This window comes from Oreochromis aureus, linkage group 17 (assembly GCF_013358895.1).
Source record: "Oreochromis aureus strain Israel breed Guangdong linkage group 17, ZZ_aureus, whole genome shotgun sequence".
Taxonomy (NCBI): Eukaryota; Metazoa; Chordata; class Actinopteri; order Cichliformes; family Cichlidae; genus Oreochromis; species Oreochromis aureus.
Genome location: NC_052958.1, coordinates 25,051,905 through 25,070,255, shown reverse-complemented (window position 1 = coordinate 25,070,255; position 18,351 = coordinate 25,051,905). Strand labels below are relative to the sequence as shown.

At 38.8% G+C, this 18,351-nt stretch overlaps 1 protein-coding gene across 2 annotated transcripts; it reads right to left on the bottom strand.

The window, feature by feature from the left end:
• Positions 1-3,641: 3,641 nt before the first annotated feature.
• On the bottom strand, positions 3,642-18,186 carry prrx1b (paired related homeobox 1b). Of its 2 annotated transcripts, XM_039600651.1 has the most exons (5): positions 17,469-18,186; positions 11,899-12,074; positions 7,900-8,081; positions 5,735-5,769; positions 3,642-4,511 (listed from the first exon to the last, which is right to left on the bottom strand). In XM_039600651.1, the coding sequence occupies exons 1-5, from the start codon at positions 17,713-17,715 to the stop codon at positions 4,456-4,458; spliced, it is 696 nt and encodes a 231-aa protein (XP_039456585.1). In that variant the 5' UTR covers positions 17,716-18,186; the 3' UTR covers positions 3,642-4,455. The 2 variants fall into 2 exon arrangements, with proteins under 2 accessions (XP_039456585.1, XP_031596407.1); XM_031740547.2 differs by lacking the exon at positions 5,735-5,769 and having other exon boundaries at positions 17,469-18,183.
• Between the last annotated feature and the right edge of the window lie 165 nt (positions 18,187-18,351).

Below are 18,351 nucleotides of genomic sequence, written 5' to 3'. Positions count from 1 at the left end.
CATTGAACCACAACTTTTTTTATGCCATCATGCAAAGTGATCTGAAAATGCAATCAGTTTGGTGCATTTACACATATGGATACACATATACACACACACCCGCAGACATGCACATGTGATAGTGGGCACACAGCCCACTCCCTCTTTCTGCTTGTAATCTTACAATCTGATACAATCTGATAACGTCGTCTTTTAAAGTGCTTAGCTGCTTTACTTCTATCATGAAAGATGGTTTTAAAGGCAGCGAGAGGTAAAAACACAAATGTGTTGCAAGGCCTGTTCGATGAATAATGTAATATTCCCTGTGCTTAGTAAATGTTTGTGCTCTTGAGACTTCTGTCATATTTCCCAGGTCATACATTTGTTCAGCTGCGAGAGGCTGAACTTCCTGTAAGTAAATGACAAACTCCTTTAAATAGTTCATGTGCCATAAGGGAATATGAGCTCTGCCGATGATTATACAACGATGGCGTCTCAGAGCTCACATCATGTCACTCACCATAATTGTTGTTTTGGTTGTTTCCCTGCTGGACCTCAGAAGGGCTTAGAGAATTAAAATGCTAATTCATCCAGGACCAAAATAGTCCAAACAGCTATTTAAGTTGAGCCAGAAGCATTTATCACACCATAATTAAGTTAGATCCAGGAGGAGACAAAAACTATCTTTGTTACTATGTTAACTGCAGCATGGAAAAAAACCAGGATCTGTGCAGAAAGCCTTTCATTTGGAGTTTTGGATTTAAAGGTTAACTCTTATTTTTGGAGCATTGACCATCACCCCTGTATGTAACAATAACATTGCAATACCCAACTTCAAATCTGTGATCACTACAAGATGCAAGATGCATGAGCAAATGATTAGATAGGCCAGACACCAGAAGATAAGGACAACAATCTTAACTAAAACAAAGTAACATCCACCACCCTTTGTATCAGCTATGACTTATGCTCCTGTTTGTGCACAGTTTTCATGAGCAAACAGGAATTATTAGTAATGTTTCAGGCATGCTGACTCAGTTTGCCCTCCAGACATAAAAAGGTTTAGATGAGCTACAAAAACCTTTGACTTGTTTACTCATCATCAGATCAAACAAGCCAAAGGTTTTGCTCATGTTCTCTTTTTCTTCACCTAGAGAGTATAATATGCCACAAAAATGAGAACCACCATTAGTCCAGACAGTTTCACTTGGCTGAAATTCTTCTTGAAGTAAAAGAAACCCAAAACAAAACAGCATCCCATATTATGCTCGGTGACTTAAAAAGCTGATTGCCTGTACTCACATGAAAACTCCGAGATGGATAAGACTACAGAGAGATGCAGAAACCTATACTGAAAACTCAAAGCTCTGTTGTGTTTAAGAGAGAGCTGAGCATAAAAGCAAAGCTGTCAATTTTCCGGCATGTAGTAACAGAAAGTACAATTTGAATAAGGTACTTGAGTAAAATTTTGAAGTTACATTCCATCAACTCCATCCTGAAGTTATTGCAAATAATACAAATGATGGTCAAATGTGCAAAGGCGAGGGCTACCTCTTCGGGTTAAATGCCTTCTGGTGGAAACATGGGCTTCAGAAATAGCACATGTTAATCAGTAAAAGCAAGCATCGTTTTTATGGGAAAAAACAGACAGATTGTTAAGAAAAGGAAAACAACCACTCGTTGGCAATGCAAGAACAGTTCATATGCTCATCAATGTTAGCCTTGGGATGGCAGCTTGAAGTTAATTATGTTTCCTTTCCAATCCAACAGAGGGTGTAGTCGAGCTTGCATCTGTGTTTATGAAAAGTGTGTAATAATAGTGACTTAATCACACAAACAGTGCAACCTCTCAGTCAACTTGACTTGCGTGGAAACTCCACATCTCAGGACATTCTTTTGGTCGTTCACCCAAACCACACACTGTTAACAGCTGTGCAGTATTTCACTCAGACTGCTTGGAGATTTTCTATTTTTTGTGCTGAGCTCTTTTCCAAAACCACTCATTAATAAAGTATTTGTGATCATGTGGCACTGATGGCAGAACAAAGCTTACTCCAGGCAGAGAGTGAGGGGCAGGAAGCAAAGAAAAGAAGGTGAAATGCAAAAGTCAAGGAGAAAAAAGCAAAAGGAGAAAGGAACAAAGGAAGAAAAAAGATGGATGTTTCAAAGGAGCCGAGTTAAGTAACGCTCTCTTTCCCGCTCTCTTGCACATACACACTCTGCATGCAGACTCCTCACCCCTCCCTCGCTCTTACTGTCTCCTCTGTAATGAGCTCCAGATGTGCTGCTAAGATGGGGGGGGTGGGTGGGTGGGTGAGGGTGACGGGTGGAGGAGGAGCGGTGGTAATGGGGGAGCTGCCTTGTATGTCATGTGCTCATTCAAGTAGAGACGCTGTCTGAGGGGACGCTGTCAGCCCTGATGGAGTTGCAGTCCAGGGCCTGGAGGCGAAACTGGGGGAGGAGGATGAAGAAGGGAAGCTGAGGTGGGGGTGGGTTGGGAGGTCAAAAAGATCTCCACATCTGGAATTACTTCGGGGCAGCCAGGCCCTGGCTGTGAAAGGTGAGCCTGGGCGCCTGGCAGGGGAGAGGGTGACAGGGGTCTGACACTGGACATCCCAAAGTCAGGGATCAGTGATCAGGAAAACAACCCAGAGCGAGAAATGAAATGGGTGAAAAGGAAAAAGAAAAACCCCTCCTTAAAAGTGACATACAAGTCAGGAAAAACCCTAAAATCTCATCAGTGAACCGTTTCTCTCCTTATGACTAACATTTGCTCTGCTCTGTAACTGTTTGACAGTGCCAGCTTGCATTGAAGATACTTGAAATGTTAAAAACTACCCAAATTACTGAGTGTAAATGAAGATTTTCATTCTTATAAACAGTTTAAGGCCTACATACCACTCACCTCATTCTCTTTCGATTAAGTTATGTACAGATTTGTGCATAACAATAAGAATGAAGGAGATATTGCAAACACCGTTCGATACATATGTAATGTTACTGACGCCACTAATGTAAAGGTTTAGTCAAAGTGTAAACTTATGCAAATGACATTTTCTTGAGCCGTGTTTTCGATATTTTTTTTTTAAGTCCACCAAGTTAAAACACTTCCTCATCAGCTACGGTTTCATTCAACCTGGCTTTTACAGTCTGGGAAGACCATTCAAAGACCAGTATCAACTTATGTTTGTTGACAGTGAAGGTTATGAGGGGCAGGGAGAAGAAACACCTTGTTTAACAGTCATAGAGTTAAACAAGACCCGAGGGCCTCCATAGCAAGGACAAGATTTCCCCGCTCATAAATATCCTATTTTTAAGATGGAAATTTCAGGTTGTGGTAATCAGGAAAACACCCCTCCCCCAAGCCTATCCCCCACACAAAGCAGGAGGACCTTGGGGTTTCTCTGAAGGAGCATCTGTTCTCTGGTTGTAAATCTCTCGTTTTATGGGGTGTGCATGAGGTCCGTGATCAGTTTGCTTTCCAAATGGTCTCATCTATAAACACACTTATTCCTTATACTTCTTGAAGCATCATTCAAGGCTGACTGATCATAGGCAGTATATTTTTGTTATAATAATCTGCAAGCGTAAAGACTCAGTCAGAGACTGTTTAAAGAAAGTGTTGGAAACCTGGAAAATATTGGAAAACAACTGTTTTCGCCTTTCTGATACGTGTTGAAACTGCAATTTTATTGCTTGAAACGCATGTTTATTCATATACAAGTTTTTATTCTGTTACAAATAAAGGATATCATATGAAATTATCTACTGATTTTGGATTCAGAAATACATTAGCCTCTCCTTTATATTGGACTATTACATGAAATTCAAAATGTGTTGAAAATGTTTGTTTGTCAGTGGTATAAAATGGAAAGAAATGTGAAAAAAAATTAAATTGTATAAATGTCAGAGGAAGTCATTGTCATTTTGTTGAAGACATAAAAAGAAAGAAAGTAGATGATCCCAATTATGGTGTGTAATTTTATCCAACACCATAGAAAAAGTGGGATTCCGTGTAGTCCATATGAGTCTCCATTTAAGCAAGTTCTCTGACTGGAACTAACCCTCCATTTAAGTCACAATCACAAATGCAAAACTGTGCAGATATTTGGCTACAGCATCCACTCTAGATGTCTTTTTGTGTGAACAAGAATTCAGTGATGCTGAGGAGAAAAAGAAAACTTGGCTTGGGGAAAATCCTGCCATCACACGGTTTTGAAGTTTTGCACATTGGTACATTGATAGTATACCATCGTGGCTGCTCCAAAAAGGAGAGAATACTTCTTGATCCAGAGTATGTGGAATAATGTTCATCCCAGAGACAATGTCCTTCTCTGGGGGGTGTTGTAGGAGAGAGGGCTCCTTCCCTTCCTCTGGGATCCCCTAGCCTCTCAGTGTTTCAGTTGACTGTGGGCACCTGGTTCAAGCTGTACTCCTTGGCTTTGAGCCGCAGATTGGCAATGCTGTTGGCCATGTTCATTCCCTGGGATGTATTGGTGTTGGAGCAGGTGGGTGGGTAGGTAGCCATGGCACTGAGAGAGAGAAAGGAGGCAGAACGGGTGAAAGGTTACATCATCTATGGATTACAGTATCAGCTGCAGCTATGGAAATATGTATAGAAACAAAAAAAATCATAAACCTTTTAAACTAAATGTGACATTAACTGCTCAGAAACCTAAAATCCCTAGAGGAACATGACTAGTGTTTTTGCATGTTTGCTGTCTAGGCACCAAGCTGGTGGTTATATTGTCTGTTAACGGGGGCGATCGTGTCTCAAGAGTTGGGAGTTCGCCTTGTAATCGGAAGGTTGCCGGTTCGAGCCCCGGCTCAGACAGTCTCGGTCATTGTGTCCTTGGGCAAGACACTTCACCCGTTGCCTACTGGTGGTGGTCAGAGGGCCCGGTGGCACCAGTGTCCGGCAGCCTCGCCTCTGTCAGTGCGCCCCAGGGCAGCTGTGGCTACAATGTAGCTTGCCATCACCAGTGTGTGAATGGGTGGATGACTGGTTGTGTAAAGCGCTTTGGGGTCCTTAGGGACTAGTAAAGCGCTATACAAATACAGGCCATTTACCATTTAATAGCAGTATGTGAAACCTAAACAGCAGAAATCAGAAAGATAATCAATATGAGAGAAAGAGACTCTCTGTGGGCAATATTTTCTGTGGCACTCAAGCTGCCACCATTGGATACCAGCTTAGGGATAATGCACAGTGAACTCTTGGCACTACAAAGCATTTCTGCTACAAAGATTTCCCTGGCTGCAGCTGTAGGGTTTGACATTTTATACTCAGTTTCAGAACTGAGAATTACTGTAAATCATGACCAATGTAACCAGAGTCACAAAAATGTTGCCCAGGAGAGCGCTGTCATTCTGTGTGATGTTCATTATCTTGTGTAGTGTAGCACAGAGGGGTCACGGGGGTCAATAGTGGATTTAATATGGTTTGTTTTCACATTATCACCTCTTCAGGAGGGTCACAGGATCTATCCCCAGCCCTCAAGTGCTGACAGAGGGGTTAGATGAGAGACAGGGTGAGGAAAATGGTGTTTTGATTCAGCACAATTAGCTTAAATTCAGATGTGTGCAAGGGATTAAAGTTGCATATGAAGGGAAGAAGGCAAAGATTTAGAGAGTTTTCAAAGGCAGAATAAAAATGTAGGAATAGAGGTTGGTCTTTAACTCAGTATTACAGCATTTAAAGGTCACATTCACTCAACTTTCACTACAGTTGTTAAAATGGAAAGATTACATGTACCTATTTTAGGCATACATGCTTGCCAGTCGTTTCTCCTGAAAACAAATAGATCAAGCTGTCATTGTGAATAACATTTTTTTTATCATTTAAATATTTTCATTACATGCAAGATGTAGTACTTGACTACTTAAATATTTTTTAAGTATATATTTAACTCAAATATTTTTACTTGAGATTTCTTTATTTTCATAGTCTCTGGTTTAAGTTTTTTCTCTACAAAAGCAGTCTAGAGTCCATTACTTTAGTCAGGAACATCCAGTTTTAAACCAGTTTATACCATCACATATTAAACACTGCAGTCGAGAAATTTACATTCACCACATTCATTTCTTGCAAAATTTTCCACTTTTGAGACGTGTCAGTAAGACACCTACAAAACATTAGTCTGCACATACCTAGAACAATATATAACATTTTTGAGTATAATATGTTTTGAATATACAATTTGTTATTTGAAAAAACTTTATTATTTTTTTTAAGGTTTACACTAATGAATTTGAACATTTGGGTTTATAGTGTAATTGTTCACAGACAGTCTGCACTGCACTGTCAATACAATCTGGCTTTAGATTATTGTGAGATAATTTTTCATATTCAATACTATATAAATGAAGTGGAAAAACTTTCCACCTGATTTTTCATCTTACAGTTATGACTTTGCAGAAATGCAGCCGTGGTAATATAGAAAACTGCAAACTGTAAGATGAGCTTAAAACAAAAAAGACAAAAGTCAGTCAGTGGAAAATGATAAATAAACGGACAGGCCAGACATTTAGGGATGTATAGACTTCTAATAGTTTAAGAAGAAGAGACTTTATTTTAAGAAAATGAGTTTCAAGAAGAGCCTGTAGTTAATGTAAATTTGGAAGTAAAATGCAGGTAAATATTTATGTGTTTATGAAGATTAAATTTGGGTTGATGGTGATTTGTTTAATACATGTATATATTTTTAATCTGCTATTACTTTATTTTTTTAACAAATCCTTTAAAAAGAAGATTAAACTCATCAGTAGTTTAGTCTGTTTTTAATATTAAAGACTAAACTTTTCCTTTATCTCTTGATTGTTCCACGTTGGTTCACGTTTGCTAAGGATTTGTAACCTAAAGCTCAGTTTCAAACAAATGCACTGAGTGATTCAGTCCTTTTAATTAGAAATTAATTTTAGTGATTAATCAGCTTTTCAGACCTTGTGTATGTGTGATTTGGTCATGATAAAGTGTTCGTGTTCATTGTAATAGAGGAACATGTCACATTTGCAAAGCGGAGAGCTGTTTTCTTTGCTGTTTGTTTATCTGTCTGTTTGTTGTTTTGTCTGTCAGCAAGCTTACCCAAAAGCAATCAGACTGAATTAATTGAAACTTGGTGCAGATGTGCACCATTTTGTTTAAAGCTGCACAAGAGGACATGGGACGTTTAACTATTTTGTATTAAAGCTCTGTGGCACATAGGCATTAGATACATACGGCTTTGGATACACAGAATATGCTGCAGCAGTGAGCCTTGGTTTGTCTCCATGGGCAATTAGACAAAAAGAAAAATAACATTGTTTTACTATTCGAAATGCACAAGGCATCGCTACTGGTGTACAAATATAGTTTGTATGAGCAACGTTTGTGTAGGTGTGTGTGTGCGTGTGTGTGTGTGTGTGTGTGTGTGTGTGTGTGTGTGTGTGTGTGTGTGTGTGTGTGTGTAACCTGTCTGAGGTTTAAGTCAGTTTGAGTTCAGGATCACAGGAGATGAAAACTTTCAGCGGAACAATGAAAAGTATGTGCAGGTAGAAGAGGAGGAAATTAAACAATAACAGAGCACAGTGTGTGTGTGTGTGTGTAGGTGTGTGTGTGTAGGTGTGTGTGTGTGTGTGTGTGTGTGTGTGTGTGTGTGTGTGTGTGTGTGTGTGTGTGTGAGAGAGAGAGAGAGAGAGAGCGAGAGAACTGTTACAGTGATGTTACTGCTGGTGTTAGTGGTTATTCCTTCTGACTTTTTAGACTTTTCCCACCTTTCTTTCTTCCCTTTTTCTGGGAAAAAGTGAAAATTTCTTGGGAAATTGCTAATAAATGGAAGTCCTTCTCTAAGCTGAGAAAATGAATTCCATTTGTTTTCAAAGTAGGCTTTGTGCACAGAATGTGGCTGCAGGGTTATTATGTGATGTTCGAGGGGACTATACCTGTAGGGTGCAGCACTCCCCCAAGATAGGTAGTCATTGGGGCGGGGTGCAGGGCGAGGCACAATTGGCTGCTCCACTGCTGTCACGTCTCCTGAGTATGATTTAAGGAGCGAGGCATTTTTGCTGGCCAGCATAGCTCTCTCGTTCCTGCGGAACTTAGCTCTCCTGTTCTGAAACCACACCTGGAAAGACAAAGGACAGAACACATTGTTTGTCTTTTAGTCATTGCTTTTTAATCTTCATGACTATGAGAGCACTGCTCTTATAATCCACACATAACATGTATATATGTAAATCAAAAATGGATGTAGCCACTAGATATGAAGCCATTGCTGAAGAGTAATACAGCAGTCTCTTCCTGTTAAAGAACCAATGAGAAGAGAATTCTTCCTTTGCATTTGGTGTTATATAAATCAAATTAAACTCAACTGAATACAACTGAAAGTGCCCAGGTCCTGCCTCCAAAGAGACTCTCATTGAAAAAGCTTCGACTTCTCTCAGCAAAATTTCAACCATAGATAATAGATTTACTCAACAGGTTATTATGATTTCTTAGCTAAATTCACACCTACCAACCAGTATGCCAGTGGTCCTGCTTAAATAGTTCTAACATTGACTCAATATCAGGCTTTAAAGAAAGCCTTCCCTAATATACTTTTAGCTCCACTTTCTCATCCACATATAAAGTAAACTCTGACTCCAATAAAACAACATGGTGATGCCCAAAATGCCAATATTTCAATTTTTTCCAGACTATTATATTTATAGCTAGGGCATAGCACTGTGAAGTATGAGGAACTATGGTGAGTCTTTCCAGACTCATTGGTCATTTTTTTGTATTGACCATCATGTTGGTCAATTAAGCAAGGAAGTTTTTTTTAATACACTATAAGTTTGACCTTGAAAGCTGGTAATGTTGTGTCAGAAACCTCTATCTATATAGTCTTGCCACATTCATAGAATTTCATAAATCTCCATGTAATCGCCAACTTTGTGGCCCGCTCAACAAACCGCATTTTATCTCTAACCATGCAGTGAAATAGAAGCCCGGAATGTTTCTCCTGTTCCACTGCTCACTGTGTCCGAAGTAAGATGTTTTGTTTTTTTGTGGTATCCTACAACAGTTTGCAGTCAAATACGCTAAAATTTCTCAATTTCTCAGTCAGCACTGAATTAAGTCGTATGACATCAGTGAGAAAAAGAGGTTTTATATGGCGTTTCACACTCAGGTTACATGAGACAGTTTCACTCCTGAGGGAAAAGTTTGAGCTGTTGGTAAAGGCTCTAAAATAAAGAAAGTGAACCGTCATCCTCAGACCGTCTCATACCCAGATCAGGATATAATGGCAAATCAGTAACTATGCTTTTTGAATGGCCTAAAAAGTGCTTCATACATGCACTCCATGGACCATAATACATTTGACTATTATTTACAGGGATAATCAACTTTTTGATTTTGTCTGAAGATCTATAGAAATCCCTTGAAGCTGCGCTTGGTCAGTGTAACAGATATTTTCAGATATTTTTAAATATCGATCTATCATTATGGATTTTTATGTGTTGCGTCTCACTCTGCAACACATTTTAAACACAAGAAAGCTCCTTTTCTACATTCTGTACACAAACAGCAATTAATGTCCATTAAAAGATAAACACAGTATAACACTTCATGTCTACTAAATTGTGGTAAAAATCTTTAAAAAAGGAGCAGATCCATAAAAAACACCTAAACTCTTGTCTCCAATCCAAATATCTAGTCTAATGTGTTAAATGACCATCTCGCTCGTGTGTCCATGCTTCATCTATAGTTTACCTCTTTCCGTCCGTATCAACTCCACCCCCCGCCAGCACAACCACCTCATCACGTAGGTGATGATTGGGGTGGAGGATGCTGATGTTTTTCCTTACTCTGAAACTGAGTTCATTATTATAAGTTGTACGCACTCAGAGGGGCTTGCTGACGCACTGCCTCAGGAATTACCCAAAGTCTTTTATCAAAGCATTTCTGCATTGCTCTCTGCTACACATTAATCACAGATGTGCTGCTTGTCTCACTCCCAGATCACTATTTCCTCTTTCCCTCTCACTCTGGCCACAGAATAAATACTTTCATTGTTTTGTATAAAGATAGCACTGATTTGTTTATAGACACTGTATATATCAATACCTGCAAGAAATGCATGTGTTTAATTATTAGTCATAAGTCATGTGTTTATAGGGCATACCTGAGTGCATTTAAGAAAAAAGATGTTTTCTTGTTTATAAGTGAAGAGTGGCAGATTATCCAGTACAACCAAGAGAAAACCAACAAATACTGGTCAAAGAATGAACTGAGTGTGACTTTTGCATTTACATAAATGTCATCTCAGAGTCTGCTGTCTGAACTGGGGCTGCTGAACGTACTGCTAATTACCTTAAAGTTGATCGCCTGTGTGACAGCTATAAACTCAATGACATTTATATGTTTAGTAATAAATAAAAACATTTATAATTATGTTTTTTAATCCATCCATTTTCTTTACTACTTTTCCACCTAAGCGACATAGAGGAAGGAGACATAATGTGAGCGATAGGATACGCCTCGCCCATCTCCAGTCCATCGTAGATAGACAGTCAACCACCCGCTCTCGCTTTCACACCTATGCCCAAATGAGAACCATCTTATCATATTCAACATGCATGTTTAAGGCCTGTGGGAAGCAATCAATGCAAAACACCAGATGAAGACTCATAGTCTACACAGGAAGGCCCCAGCAGACCACAAAGTTCAAACCAAGAACCTTCTTGTTTGTGAGGTTACCTGCTAACCACTCCACCACAGTGCCATTTTTTAAATATGCGAATCATAATATCAATCAAGCCGCTGTAGGACAGAATCCATCACCAAAGGACTGATTAACAATAATTAAAATTGTAGTTCATCTTTGAACGCTTTTTCTTTTATTGCATTCATTCAAATTATTTTGTGGTGAATTATATAAAGAAAAAAATATAACGCAACATAATAAAACACATCATTTCTAATCTGGTATGTTAGACTTATATGACACGCTGGAATACAACACATGCTTCATGAACAGAAACGCAGAATATCAGCCGTTCGGTGCATGCAAGTGTGTCTGGATGAAAAATCCTTCATGAAACCAAAACTTGTACTAACAACTGGAAACATTAATTTTACGAGAGCCATTTCAGAACACTATACATCACAGTTTGTATCTGTTTTTGCGGTGTTCATATCAAAGTCACTGATTCATTCTCCCACTGACAGCATCGTACTTAGCAGCCCTTTTGTTGCAGCACTTGTGTGTTTTACACATTTTGTAAACAACTGAGGAAATTAAACATCATTACATCCACTTTTCTAATCACGGTCGGTTCACTGGGGAGTTTTTGCAAACTGCTAACAGACTCTACAATATCAGTAATTATTTAAAAGATCACTCTGGCATGATAAGAGATATTTGTCAGCTCTTATCAGTTTAGTTCAATGCAAAATCTAAAGCTTTTAATGACTTTCGCCTATTAGGAAGGATTAATAACTAAATATATTAAGTTAAAAGCTAACAGATGATTTGACGCTGTGAGGAGTCGTGCTGTTTCTGTGACCGCGTGTACTGCAGTTTCCTATTAAAACTTTTCAGATTAGTCAAATATTCAATTAATATGTTCTGTTTTAAGATTTGTATCAAATACGTTTATATCTGTATATTAAAATAAAGTTATTTATTTTATATCTGACTCATTCTGGTACAACACTAATTTCAAATCTTATAAGCGCATTTGTTGTTTCTCTCTTTATCTAAGTTAGAATCTAGCTAACAGTTCAATGCTGCTAGAGGAGAATCAAATGTCAAGGAATCAGTATTTGTCCAAATAAAAGTATCAGAACGTGAAATTATTACTCTCAGGAAAACATCGAAACTATTAGAGACAGGAATTTCTTTTTTGCCACGTAGCATTGAAGCCACCTTCCTGTGGCAATGCCTTTGTTCGTACCTGCACTCTAGCCTCGGTGAGGTTGACCCGGCGAGCCAGGTCTTCTCTGACGAAAGCATCGGGGTAGTGTGTCCTCTCAAACACTCTCTCCAGAGCTTGGAGCTGGCTGCTGTTGAAGGTGGTCCTGTTCCTGCGCTGCTTCCTCTTCTTCTTTTCCTCTGTGTTCATCTGTTCATCTGCAGAAAGAGAAAGAAGGAACTTTATGAGGCAAAGGAACAGCTTTGTTTTGCTCAAGCATTAGCAAAAAAATCAAACCACTATATAATTACAGTTATAATTGCAATTAACTATAAGTGTAATTGTAACTGTTATATAATTACAGCAGGAAGCATCGTCTGCATTGACACACAGCCGCTACTGCAGACTGTAACACAGTTTGAGTCACAAATTAAAATGAATAAAATCGATCAATAGATAGACAGATAGATACACTACCACTTAAAGACTGACGATTGAGGTCAACAAGTTGAGGTTTGTTTCTGCCCAGTAAGAGCTGAAGATCGTTTAATAAGTTTAATACGCAAAGAACGACACAACGTATCATAGCTCTACATTTTACTAGTGGAAGACTTGACTTATCAACGGTACCTTTTGTGGTTTTCTTGTAAACAAATAATATTTATTTATAAAACTATATATTTTATATGAATATTTACCCTCATAGAAAGTACGATTTCTTTTAAAAAGCCGTGAAATAATTTCTGGATCTGCAGAAACACGTCACTTGGCTCTTCACCTAACTAATTAGCACACAAGCCAAAAACAAAAGTAACAGAATCACTTTGGCAAAGGTGAATGTGTAATTCATTATGGAAGAGCTCCATGTGCTCAGTCTGATAGTTCCCGCTGGGTGAAATCAGTGTTGGTGAATTGTGGCTGCACAACAAGACCACAAAATAACACTTTCACACAGAAAAATAAGGCTGTGATCTAAAGTGTTCCTAATTACATCCACACACACACAGTCTGTAGTTATATGCACACACATGTGCAAAGGTAGGACGTTGCTCAATACACTCAAGTGTTTCATGCTACTTAGCAGTAATAAGATTTTGAGAGATTTCAATCAGTCGAGATAAAAAGAATCATTTGGGTTTTTGCTGCTACAGATTTTGTGACTCTGATTGTGATTTTGTATTCAGCACATTTGTTTTGTTGGGATAGCAGTTCTTTTTAATGTGTTATTCTTTATTTTGGGGTTACACGAAATCCATAAACTTTATCTAATGAACCAGAATGGCAAATATTGGCCGTGTTTCTAGAAACAGCTGTGTGTATTTTTTTAATGTAAAAATCATCAAGTGGAACTTTTATTGCAGTTCTTTTTACAGACCAGTTTTTCTCTGAGCTTTCAGTCACATGCTCTGGAAATTTTGTGGAATACATTCAAAATTAAAAGTTATTCACAAAATTCATCCATCGGGTAACATGTTACCTGATGGAGCTGGCTGCTGTTGAAGAAAAAACTTTACTTTTGAAAATTTCCACTTCTTTGAATCTTTATTTAAGTCTATACAAACTACTTCAACTTTCATGCTCATTTACAGTTTTATTCACTTTTTAAAAAAGATTTCTGGAGCATGTTTGTTAGTAGAAATATGAACTTTCAGCCAAACACGGGATATTGTTGTTGTATTAATTCGTTTTTCACACACACTCCTGGCAGTGTGTCAAACATTACTCGATCGTCAAGTAACCTGTTTGCTTAGCTGTCACCATTTCTTCTAAGAGTTGCTGTCAGTTAATAAGTCGATTGGCAAAAAGAAAACCAAATGTAAACTTGTTTACCTGCTGGAATCGAAAATGGAGCCCTTAAAATAAAAAGTGATATCTGTCTGTAACTCTTAAAGAATTTATTTCAGTCAAGCTGACCACAAAGTGTTTTCTTATGCTGCTCCATACAAAGGATTTTTACAGGCCTATCCATTAAAAATAGCCAGAGGAAAAAAGCAAAGACAGAAAAATAATTTGTTGTAAATAAAAAAAATGTTTTGTATTCTTGTGTGAATTTATGATTTTTTTTTATGTCCATATTTGTCACTTTATTTGCTTCAGATTTTGATCGTGTGCTGCCGTTGACCCGATTATTTGTTTTACTGATGCAACCAAATGTCTCATTTGTTTTGTTTGATTGAATCTTCACCTTTATTTCAGGATCGAGACTCAGAAGCTGAAACCATGAACAGTTATAAGTACAAATAATTATGATTTTTATGGTTGCAGTACACAGCGTTTAAACACAATTGCTACTGCAGGCTGTAAGACAGTTTGAGTCACAAATAGATGTGTGTGTGTGTGTGTGTGTGTGTGTGTGGGAGGGTGGGGTGCTGAAGGGCTGGAGTGACAATGTTCATTTTGGTTTCTTTGAACCCTTTAAATTGGTTCTACTTCACATTTGAGGTCAACCCATATACTGAGGAGGAGAGTGCAAAGATGCTTCATTAAATTGCTTAACTAAAAAAATCCATGAAGTGATATTTTATTCCTTAAGTGCTTGAAAGTAATAAAAGGCAGTAGCTACGTGTATTCATATTTTTGCCTATATTTTATGCGCTAAATACTTTAAAAAATACCTCAAACCTAAAACTACAACTACCCCCATCCTTCTCTCTTCTTCTTCATAATCCAGTTAATCAGACTGGCCTTGTGACCTTTTATGGGCATCCTGCCACCTTGGGGTTTAAACCAATAGATTTTGCTAATGACATCTTCATTTCATCTCTTTTGAAAATAAAAGATAAATCTTGGAAGGAAGGACTGAATCCGCAATGAGAGTAGTTTGTGTAAGTACAAGTAGTTTCCTGACTTCTCCAGGCCTGTGTTCTGTTTGCTTTTTTACATTTTAATCTCACAGAGAACAATGACCATGTTGCAGGACCACAGACAAAAACAAATAACCTAATTAATTTACATGAAAATGTGTGTGCATGTTTTCTTTCTTTCTGTCTTTCTTTTTTCAAAAAATATTTAACATAGCTACAGCACCAGAGTTTCTTAGAAGTGATTACAACAGCTCTGCAGACATCACCGTCCACAGTTTCGGGCTGAAACTCTGTTTATTAAATGGAAAAGAACAAATTGCAGTAAACTGGAGTTGTAAAGGCCACACATGGCAAACCAACGACCGCATACAGCTTTCTCACCAGAAACCAGCGTTTGCGCGTCTCCAGGCTGGGAGTTAAGGAGCGAATCGTGACGCCCTTCCCGCCGAACTCATGACTTTACAACCGGAGAAAAGCGCACAACAAATAAGATCCGTCAGAACCTGAAGGCGCGTCTAAACTTTCAGTTAAACATAAAGGAATAAAATGTTATTATATCTTTTGACTGCTAAATGACACTTTTAGGGCGATTTAGAAATTAAAAATAAATTCAAAAGATTTGCAGGCCTTTACAAAAAAGGTATTTATTTATAGTATTCTATCGGAATTCATTTTTAGATTTTAAATTAAAAAAATATGACAGGACAGAGGACAGTCCACACAAAACGGAATCCACGGAGGTATTTTTTAACAGTACTTGTATACAATTGTAAATAAAAAAAATTTAAAAAAAAAAAAAAAAAAAAAAAAAAAAAGGTATTTGAAAACTATGAATTCCACGCGAGTTTTCTTCATGGATTAAAATATTTGGAAACCTTCATGGGTCCAAATGCCGTCACGTAGAGGTTTATTCAGAACGCAGGCACAAATAGCTTTTTAAAAAAGTGAGCTTCCCGAAAAGACTCTTTCATTTAATAGATCGTGCAGCGCCCGGGCAGCGGTTTGGTGTCGCACAGCTTTTAATTAACCCTCCAGGGTGATGTTTAAAACAGCGAATCAAAGCCATCGCCATCATCAGTACCATCATCAGCACCATCATCATCCTTCTGGCAGCTTCAAGTGTGGTCAACACGTGGGACTATAGATTGATCTCATTAGCAGCGATCAGTGAAAGTCAATTAGTCCTGCTGCCAAGACAAATTCGTTAGAGGGGACCTGATTCCTAAATGAAAGTGTAGTTGGCAATTTTTTTATTTTATTTGGATTTTTACTAAATTTTGTGGAAGCCCAAGCAAATAATGGACATCTGTGCAAAGTTTTTTTTTAAAACGTGGACTAAAAATGTTTCAAATGTTTGAATTAGTTGTTGCCTATGATAATAATAATAATAATAATAATAATAATAATAATAATAATAATAATAAGAAGAAGAAGAAGAAGAAGAAGAAGAATAATGTACTTGCGTAATAATTCAGGTCATTATGTGAAACTTGCTCAAGTCTGATTTCTTGTTTAATACAATAAAAGCCGGAAAACTAGCTCTACAGTTTTAATTCATCAGTCTAAAACATTTGTTTTCTAAATCCGATCGATTCGTTCCTTCTGTGGTTTGTCAGAGTCACGTTTCCACAAAATAAGAGCTGATGAGATGCTGTTATTTGATTCTTTAATTGTCGGAACGAGGACACGCGCGGTAATTATGACAAATGACTAGGCTCCGATATTCTGAAAGTGTTTGACAGGCTGAAAATAACCGTAGATTAACGACGTGACCCGGCCACTTCCTCCTCCATATTTCTCACAGACGATTTTTTAGCCTTTAAAAATAACAATAACACTCATTAAAGGCTATAACGTTTGTGTCAACTTCTGAAAATGGCCCTCTGAGCAGAAAAAGAGGAGGGGGGAGGAAGAACGGAGCGTTTATTTACTCTCTCAGCGGTGAGGTGGAGAGGACGTGCAGTGGCATTTTTTATTTATTTATTTATTTGTATTTGTTTGTTTGCGCTGAATTTATCCAGGTTCTTGTCGGCTTCGTGACGTATCCCAAAAGAAAAGTTGGAAATGTTAACCTCGATTCTCACAGTGGAATTCCAACGGCAGGCCAGGGATTAGATCCCGCCTCTGTGGTGTCAAAGATATCGGCTTCATTTTTGCACACCCAGCGGGGATGAGGCCTTGTTTAAAATGTTTTCTAATAAAAATTGTGATAGGGTTATGCAAATATTCACAAAGCATAAGTCACACCTGCGCACGTCTACATGACTCAGTTTGTTTTCAAAATTCATTATTGGTGTTTTTTCTTAAATGTAGGGCAAAAAAAAAGTGCCCTGCTGAGGTCAACAGTCGTGGGGAAAAGATTTATTACTCCGAAGTTAGACTTGTAAGGTGACTTCACTGACCATGTCCACCATCAGCATCATACTTCACTGACATCAGAGTGTTAATGGTAAATTAATGGTCATTTTGAGGGGGAGACCGTCAGGGATGATGCATTGCCAAAACTCACTAGAAGATTCCTTCCATGCGCGCGGCTTTTCGCAGAGCTCCATTCGTGTGGTCTGCGCGCGGACACTCGCCAGCAAGTCGTGAAAGAAACAAGTTTAGTTTTCAGCCTGTCAGGAGAACTACTTTTGTCTGCGATTTGATTTGTTTCCTAGAAATGATGAATGATAACTTGGGATATCAACGGGGGCTAAAACAGTTCGCTGAGGATTATTTCAAATAAAAAGAAAATAACGTGTTATTTTGAGCTCCTCGGCTTCGTCCCATCCTTTTAAAACATCTTTTCATCAGCATTTCACTTACTTTCCTGCTGGGTCGTGTCGCTCCCGCTAGTCAGCCCCGGGGATTCCAGCATATTCCTCCCCGTCTCCCCGACGCTCTCGTCTGCCTGGGTACCGACCATTTCCCCGGCCTCTTCCAGATCCAACAGATGGCTGACTGAGAAGTTCTTTTTGGCTTGCAAGTTGTCCAGGTTAGACGTGATCGGGCTCTCCAGGCGGTTTGGTATCGTAGCTTGCCTGTCCATTACATGTGCATAGCTAGAAGTCATGACGCAAGTGGGAACCAGCGGAAAAAAAGAGAGCGGTAATAAGAAAGAGAAGCGCAAGTGAGCCAAGTAGATCCGTGCATGCAGAAAGCACTAGCAGCGCCTCTAGAAAAACACCGCCAGATAAAAACTCGGGACTTCCGAGCAGAGGGTGGATCTGTTCACATCCAAATCAGCAACGGAGTTCTCAAACGAACTTGTTCCTGCTTTCCCCACTAAATCTTTTTACAGCCAATACATCCAGCAGTACGAGTCAGAGAAGAAAATGACCGGCCCGTGTTCGTCCTGTCGCGTTTTTTGGTTTCAATCTTAAGAAATCATATAAGAAGAAGAAGAAGACGTTCTCTTCCTCCTCGGTTTGAGCCACATATGAGCAGGAAGAGTGGCCGCTGCTGCTGATGACGACCAGATGCGTAAAGTTCTGTGTGCGCACAAATCTGGCTCAGCTGCAGCTAGAGGCACGGAGGCAGGACGTTACCGCCTCACCTTCAGGCTAGCTTCTCTCTCTCTCTCTCTCTCTCTCTCTCTCTCTCTCTCACACACACACACACACACACACACACACACACACACACACACACACACACACACACACACAGCTGGAAAGAGAGACTTGCTGCACTACGAAAGTGGGCCGAT